Source organism: Cervus canadensis, chromosome 11, assembly GCF_019320065.1.
Source record: "Cervus canadensis isolate Bull #8, Minnesota chromosome 11, ASM1932006v1, whole genome shotgun sequence".
NCBI lineage: Eukaryota > Metazoa > Chordata > Mammalia > Artiodactyla > Cervidae > Cervus > Cervus canadensis.
In genome coordinates, this window is record NC_057396.1 from 75636850 (window position 1) to 75645517 (window position 8668).

General features: G+C 45.1%; 1 protein-coding gene across 1 annotated transcript; it reads right to left on the bottom strand.

Moving 5' to 3' along the window:
• Positions 1-2000: 2000 nt before the first annotated feature.
• Positions 2001-2945, bottom strand: LOC122450307 (olfactory receptor 9I1-like). The gene has a single exon (XM_043482570.1). The coding sequence runs from the start codon at positions 2943-2945 to the stop codon at positions 2001-2003; it is 945 nt and encodes a 314-aa protein (XP_043338505.1).
• Between the last annotated feature and the right edge of the window lie 5723 nt (positions 2946-8668).

Consider the following 8668-nt stretch of genomic DNA (forward strand, 5'->3'; position numbering starts at 1 on the left):
AGGCTGCCACGTAAGACTATTTAACTTTAATCTAGGGTATCTTCAGAAGCAATCCTTGTCCCAGAGAAGAAGGCAGAACCAATGGGAGCAAAACTGAGAAGGAAAGGACGGGAAGCCCAAGTCTGGGCACAAAGAACGCCGGACTGGGGAAGATTAACTGAAGCCTCCCTGGGCCGCTGAGATCCTGTGAGTTATGATGTCAGTGAGCAGCTTGAGACTCCTGGGTTCTAAGGAATGGAGATGGGAGCAAGAGAAGAAAGTACATTTGAATTGCTGGAAATAAGTGTTATCATATACACAGTTAAAATTAAAAAAAATTTTTTTATTGAAGTATAGTTGCTTTATAACGTGTTAATTTCTACTGCTTGGCAGAGTGATTCAGTTATACATACATATATATATACATACATAATATATTATTTTTTCATACTCTTTTCCACTAAGGATTACAAAGGACATCACAGGATACTGAATATGGTTTCCTGGGCTGCACAGTAGGACCTTGTTGTTCCCTTTCTATATATAACAGCTTGCGTGTGTTACCCCCAGGTGTCTGCAGTGGCTCAACAGAATTCGTCAGCCAGTGCAGGAGATGCAAGAGACCCGGGTTCGATCAAGGGGCAGGAAGATCCCTTGGAGGAGGAAATGGCAGTCCACTCCAGTATTCCTGCCTGGAAAACTCATGGACAGAGGAGCCTGGTGGGCTACAGTCCATGGGGGCTCAAAGAGTCGGAAGCACACACGCACGCACACATCTGCTAACCCCAGCTCCCTGCTCATCTCCTCCTCCCTTCCCCTCGGCAGCCACAAGTCTGTCCTCTACATCTGTAGTCTGCTTCCCTTTGGTAGCTAAGCTCTTCTGTGTCACGTTTCAGATTCCACCATAGGTGTATATTGTCACCCTGCTTATTTAACTGATATGCAGAGCACATCATGGCAAATGCTGGGCTGGATGAAGCACAGGCTGGAATCAAGATCGCTGGGAGAAATATCAATAACCTCAGATATGCAGATGACACCACCCTTATGGCAGAAAGTGAAGAAGAACTAAAGAGCCTCTTGATGAAAGTGAAAGAGGAGAGTGAAAAAGTTGGCTTAAAGTTCAATATTCAGAAAACTAAGATCATGGCATCCGGTCCCATCACTACATGGCAAACAGATGGGGAAATAATGGAAACGTTGAGAGACTTTATATTTTTGGGCTCCAAAATCACTGCAGCTGGTAACTGCAGCCAAGAAATTAATATGCTTGCTCCTTGGCAGAAAAGCTATGACCAACCGAGAGAGTGTATTAAAAGCAGAAACATTACTCTGTCAACAAAGGTCCATCTAGTCAAGGCTATTGTTTTTCCAGTAGTCATGTATGGATGTGAGAGTCTGACTATAAAGAAAGCTGAGCGCCAAAGAACTGATGCTTTTGAACTGTGGTGTTGGAGAAGAGTCTTGAGAGTCCCTTGGACTGCAAGGAGATCCAACCTCCATCCTAAAGGAAATCAGTCCTGAATATTCATTGGAAGGACTGATGCAGAAGCTGAAACTCCAGTACTTTTGCTACCTGATGCAAAGAGCTGACTCATTGGGAAAGACTCTGATGCTGGGAAAGATTGAAGGTGGGAGGAGAAGTGGACGAAGGAGGATGAGATGGTTGGATGGCATCACCGACTCAATGGACATGAGTTTGAGTAAGTTCTGGGAATTGGTGATGGACAGGGAAGCCTGGCATGCTGTAGACCATGGGGTTGCAAAGAGTCAGACACGACTGAGCGACTGAACTGAACTGAATAGGTGATATCATATGGTATTTGTCTTTGTCTTTCTGACTTAATTCACTTAGGATGATAATCTCTAGGTCCATCCACGTTGCCACTGATTTTCAGTTTTTCTTCTGTGCCTGTGTGACTACTGTCTCTCTGAGGATACAGGCTGCATATATTGCTGGTGCCTGTTAGGATAGGTTGAAACGGGGAAGGAAATGGACCGAGAGAGCCTTTCAGCCAGATCTACACGCTCTGCAACACCTGGAACCTACCAGTGACCTTTGTGAAGGCTGCTTTCACATCCGTGTTTCTCAGGCTGTAGATCAGAGGGTTCAGCATGGGGATGACCACAGTGTAGAAGACAGACACCGCCTTGTCTTCCTCTAGGGATGTGCCTGAAGCACTCCGCAGATACATGAAGGCAAGGGTCCCGAAGAACAGAGCCACAGCAGTGAGGTGGGAGGCACACGTGGAGAAAGCCTTAGCCCTGCCCCCTGAAGAGCTGACCTTCAAAACGGCCTTGATGATAAGCAGGTAGGAAATCAGGATGACCAAGGCGTTGACCAAAATCACAAAGTTGCCACAAAAGATAATGACAATCTCTGCATCTTTTGTGTCACTGCAGGCCAGCTTCAGCAGGGGTGGGAGGTCACAGAAGAAGAAGTTGATCTGATTGTCGTCACAGAAGGAGAGGGTGAACGTACACGAGGTACGCAGGATGGACCCTGTTAGCCCGCAGACGTAGGCTCCGAGCACCAGCGCCCAGCAGATCCTGGGAGGCATGGCCACGGTGTAGAGCAGAGGGTTGCTGATAGCCACGTAACGATCGAGGGCCATCACCGACAGCAGGAAACACTCCGTGCCTGCACAGACGGTGAAGAAGAAGAACTGGGCAGCACACTGGCCGTAGGAGATGACCGTCCTGCCCGTGGCCAGGGTGGCCAGGACCTGAGGGGTGATGACCGAGGTGTAGCAGGTGTCCAGCAGTGAGAGGTGGCTCAGAAAGAAGTACATCGGGGTGTGGAGTCGGGCATCCTCCTGGATCAGAATGAGCATGCCCAGGTTCCCCAGGAGGGTGACTAGATAGAAACTCAGAAATGCCATGAAGAGGGCGATCTCCAGCTCAGGATAGTCAGGAAAGCCCATGAGGATGAACTCAGTTACTATGGTGAGATTATTCTTGCCCATGGATTCCACATAGACTGGAGATCTGAGGTTGGGAATGAGATGGAAAATAAAAATTCCCAGAATTGAAGAACAAATGTTTTCTGTCTGGTTGCAGTTAGGTTTATCTTTGTGGGCAAATGTACAGAGGTTGTGTTTGAGAAACCTTGTACCTGGCTGACTCTTCTCAGACATCCTGCATTTTTGGGAGCTGAGCCATGAGCTGGTGCTTCTAATTTAAATTAACTCTGGTCTATATTTGGAAGTTTCTGTGAAGATAAGAGACACATAGACTCTGAGATTTGGAAATAATCTAGGCTGCATCTGCTCTAACACCCATTGGACACTGGAGTCTCCTCTACTGAACACCACTCCATGTGTTTGTCTGGTTGCACTGTGAGCTTCTATCTGTGGACAGTTCTACCTGTGAATTCCCTTTTGGTTCTAAATTCTCTGTTTACTTCCACACTTTGGCCTTAGTTTCACCCCGTCCAGAGACAATAATTCTAAACCCTTCTTCTCAGGAAAGCATTTCGGAGGTTGGAAGATGGCAAATCTTTAGGTGGACTATTCCCTCATTTTCGCATATGCATATTTTTATTTTTTACTTTGCAACTTTATTTTATTGATGTGTAGTTGATGTATCAGTTATAGGTGTACAATACAGTGACTCGCAATTTGGAATGTTGTGCTCCTATGTAGTTATTATAAAATAGTGGCTGTGCTCCCCGTGTTGTAGACTCTATCCTTGGAGCTTACTTTCTTTCTTTCTTTCTTCTGCTAATGAACTATAATTACCTTAGAATGTTGTGTTAGTGTCTTCTGTACAGCAAAGAGAGTCAGCTCTGCGTGTACACACATCGCATCCCTCTTGAGCCTCCCCACCCAGTTCCGTCTCTCCAGGTCATCTCCCAGCGCTGAGCTGAGCGCCCTGTGCCGTGTATCTGTAGCTGCTTCCCGCTGGCCGTCTAGTTCACACATGTGGCACATGTATGTCTCTGCCCCTCTGTTCACCCCACCCTCCCCTTCTCTCCTGTGTCCACACGTCCCTTGTCTATGTTTGCATCTCTATTCCTGCTCTGGAAATAGGTTCATCTGTATCCTTTTTCTAAACTACATCTATATGCATTAAATATATTTGTTTTCTCTTTCGACTTACTTCACTCTGTCTGATAGACTCTAGGTTCATCCACATCACTACAAATGACCCAGTTATTACCTATTTCAATGTGTGGTCAGTAACGTTAGTCAGATGGTATTAAAAGATGTGTTTCTGGGTCCAAAATAGAAACTAGCAAATAGGTTCTGAAGATCTAGGGCATAGCAGAGTGCTTTTAGTTGAAATATTGTATTATAAACTTCGAAGTTGCTAAACACTAGTTTCTGACTGTTCTGACCACAAGGAAGACAGGACAGTTATGGGACATGGTGGAAGATATGATACGGTGGCAATTATATTGTAATATATGACTATCAAACCAAAACATTGTACAACTCAAACTTATACACTATTATATGTCATTATGTCTCAATAGTAAAAACTATAATGAAAGACTTTTCTCCACTTCAATTTTTACCATGTTGTTCTAAGGCTGGAGATCTCCTCTAGCTGGGATCAAGGGTCACTCGTGGGAGGCAGACACTGGCTTATCACAGAAAACACAGCCTCCTTGAGCTGTTCCCTGCTCCCCACTCCAGCAGCCCTGTTATGGGATGAAGGATGTTCTTCGGGAGGCCCTCTTGGGATTGTCAGGATCCGCAGCTGCCATCTCTAGGACGGACACTAACCGGCTGAATAAGCTTCCGGAGTCATTTCCTCGCCTTGGACTTTGCTTCCTGTCCTGCAAAGTGGCAGGGCTCGATGACACCATCATGAAAGGTCCTCTGCTCTCACAACCCACGACTTGTGTCTGGATGTGTGGGCTACTGAGGCTCCTGAAAGGATTTTTCTAACACGTGTGCTCTCGCTATGAGTCACTGAGCATATAAACCAGGCAGCTCTATCTCAGGTGATGCACGGCTTGTTGTTCATGTTAGGTTGCTAAGTCGTGTCTGACTCTTCTGTGACCCCATGGACTGCAGCCCACCAGGCTCCTCTGTCCAGGCGATTTCCCAGCCAGGAATTCTGGAGTGGGTTGTCCCTTCCTTCTCCAGGGTGTCTTTACTTAAACATCATATTATGCAGTCTTGCATCCAAAATTAATCATATCCCCATGTTCCTGATAAACCGTCATTATTGAGCAGGGTGAGATCCTTCATATTATTTTATTCTTCTCTCCATCCTCAATTGTTTCCCAATCCCTTATAGGGATACATTCTAGTATATGTCAACCATATATACCACTATGTATATCGCTTTTGCTGAAACTCCAATACTTTGGCCACCTGATGTGAAGAGCTGACTCATTGGAAAAGACCCTGATGCTGGGAGGGATTGGGGGCAGGAGGAGAAGTGGACGACAGAGGATGAGATGGCTGGATAGCATCACCAACTCGATGGACATGGGTTTGAGTAAACTCCGGGAGTTGGTGATGGTCAGGGAGGCCTGGCGTGCTGCAATTCATGGGGTCGCAAAGAGGCAGACATGACTGAGCGACTGAACTGAAGTGATATTGCTTTTATATTTACTTAAAAATATGTGTATATTTAAAAAATACACTTATTTTTAGTGTAGTTTAATGTTTATAGACATGATCTTTTTGTGTGTCTTTTTCCACATACAGTATATCTTTTCGATTTATCCATGTTGTCTCGATAAATTGTTTATTTTTTTCTGATTTTGTTATTCTCTTCTTGTGTGCCCTTCCTAAGAGTACCAGCCAGGATATTAAACATTCTACATACATTATCTCATACAATGCTCATGATGAACCTGTGATAAAATTATTGTTTTGTCCTGCAGGAACTGAGACTCTGAATAGTTAAGTAACTTGTGCAAAGTCACAGGACTAGTCAGTTGAAAACCCCAGATTCTAACTCAGGTCTGCCGTCTTTCAAAGCCAAAGCTGTGTTACATAGGAGTAATCCCACCTACAGCGTAATTACAGGACATCCAGTACTTTGTGGTGGATTCTCTGGTCTAAGCAAGGCAGTATAGTACCCCACCCCTGTCTGAGAAAACTATCTACATTTTCTATATGTTGCCTATTGACACACAGATAAGCCTGAAAAGATTGCAGCTGTAGGTTTTCAAGAAAAAAAAAATGAGCCAGTCTTGTTTGTGTATTTCAAATAAGAGCTGAAATCCCAGTCTGGCCGGGGTCCCACTAGGTGACAAGGTCTGATGATGTGGCCAGAATCTCTGCCCAGTTTCACCCTCCCTAGTCTGTGTGGACCTTCCTTCAGAGCCAGGACCCTCTCAATGTTATCAAGGTCTCGATGACATCCTGCTTACCTGATGGAATAATCCGGTTGGATGCATCTTAATTTTGGAATCAAAGTAATCAAAAGTCATTTAAAGATTTTGAAGAAGCAGCTCAGATTATGCAAATGGATGTATAGAGCTGACAGGTTTTAGGTTTCTTCTTACTCAGAAAACCAGAGACTCTTTAAAAGTACGTCTAGGGATGGTTTTGTAGAAGGATGCAGGGAGCGTGAAAACAGTCCCTGACTTGTGAATCAGCGCCTGGATAGCCCCCAGGGCTCCCTGGGAGAGGCAGCACTGTCAGGGGTAACTCTCTTCTGAAGGTGCTCGTTAGCTCATCTCCCACTTCAGAGAGAATGAAAACAAATCCTGTGGGATTCCGTGGCAACTCCTGAGTCTCATTAGCCTCAAAGCTCATTTGCAGTTCCTCTAAGGACTGAGGCTGGTTCCCCTTTACCACTGGCCCTCAGTGTCCAGCTGTCCCGTTAGTGGTGGTGACAGGACCAGGACTCAACTCTGAAAACTCTGGGTGATGTTTTATACACTGCGTCCATCCTACATCAATCCATCCTTAAGTCTTAAACCTGACGTCAAGTTTCATCTCAGGAGCTGAAACTTAGGCACATCATCTGCTCCGAGTTTTATTAGGAGGGATGATTCCGGAGGAAATGAGGCTAGGTGTGCTAAATATTCTTCATCCCAAGGACAAAAGAAGCTGGCAGGCTACAGTCCATGGGGTCACAAAAGAAGTGGACACAGCTTGCTGAAACGATGAAAGCGTCTGTGTGCTGAATTGTGAATGCTTCCTGGAATGGTCTAGAGGGTACAGAGGCTGTTGGGACAAAATAGAGAGAAAAAGGGCGAATAAGCCAGTAATGATAGTATTCCATCAAACATCCCCCTCCCTCTACATTGCTCAGTTGTGTCTGATGCTTTGGGACTCCATGGACTCTAGTCTGCCTGGCTCCTCTGTCCACAGAGTTCTCCTGGCAGGAATACTGGAACGGGTTACCATTCCCTTCTCCAAGGGATCTTCCTGACCCAGGGATAGAACCCCAGTCTTCCTGCATTGCAGGTAGATTCCTTACCATTTGAGCCACCAGGGAAGCCCAAATATCCCCTTGGAAACTTGCAAAATTATAGGGTAATTATTGCTTTCTTCTCTTTGTGACATATTGGGATGATCTGAAGTGCTTTGATGTATTACACAAATATTATTGTTATTCCATTATTAGTATTAACCATAGAGCTTTTGTCTGGACTTTTGGAAAGAGATGTGCCTTAGGTTGGGTTCCTTAAAAAAAGACTTGAGCCATGGATTTTGAGGCCAGTGTTTCACTGAGGGAGTAGAAAATATAGGAATGGGATGGCTGGGTGGTTTCTGCACAGTCAAAGCTCTGTACACAGTAAAGCCCATTTACTGCGGGCTGCCTCATTAACTCTGGATGTAATGATATCATTTCAGTTCGAATCAAGCTGTGACTTGGTCCTCAAGGGACCTCTAGAATATGAACTATACCATGGGCTCAGTTCTGCCTCTAGCAGGGGTTTTGGCCTGCAGGCCATAGTAACTATCCATTGACCAAGGGGTGTCCCCAGGAGATGTGGAAGTGATGCCCACCCCCCTTTGGCATTTCTGGGAGAAGTGGATCCCCTGGCTGAGGGCAATACCCCAGAGAAGGCTGCACCCATGAGCGATCAGCAGTCCACACTCACAGCAGAACAGTGTGGTACTGGCATAAAAACAGTGACGCAGGCCAATGGAAGAGAACAGAGGAGAGGCTTTTGTAGAAGTCACGTGTAAGTGATACCAAGGGAAAATTTCATGCAAAGCAAAGGACAGAAATGGTGTGGACCTAACAGAAGCAGAAGGTATTAAGAAGAGGTGGCAAGAATACACAGAAGAACTATACAAAAAAGATCTTCATGACCCAGATAACCATGATGGTATGATCACTCACCCAGAGCCAGACATCCTGGAATGTGAAGTCAAGTGGACCTTAGGAAGTATCATTATGAATAAAGCTAGTGGAGGTGTTGGAATTCCAGCTGAGTTATTTCAAATCATAAAAGATGGTGATGTTAAAATGCTGCACTCAATATGCCAGAAAATTTGGAAAACTCAGCAGTGGTCACAGGACTAGAAAATGTCAGTTTTCATTCCAATCCCAAAGAAAGGCAATGCCAAAGAATGTTCAAACTTCTGCACAATTGCACTCATCTCACATGCTAGTAAAGTGATGCTCAAAATTCTCCAAGCCCAGGCTCCAACAGTACGTGAACCATGAACTTCCAAATGTTCAAGCTGGATTTAGAAAAGGCAGAGGAACTAGAGATCAAATTGCCAGCATCCATGGAACATTGAAAAAGCAAGAGAGTTCC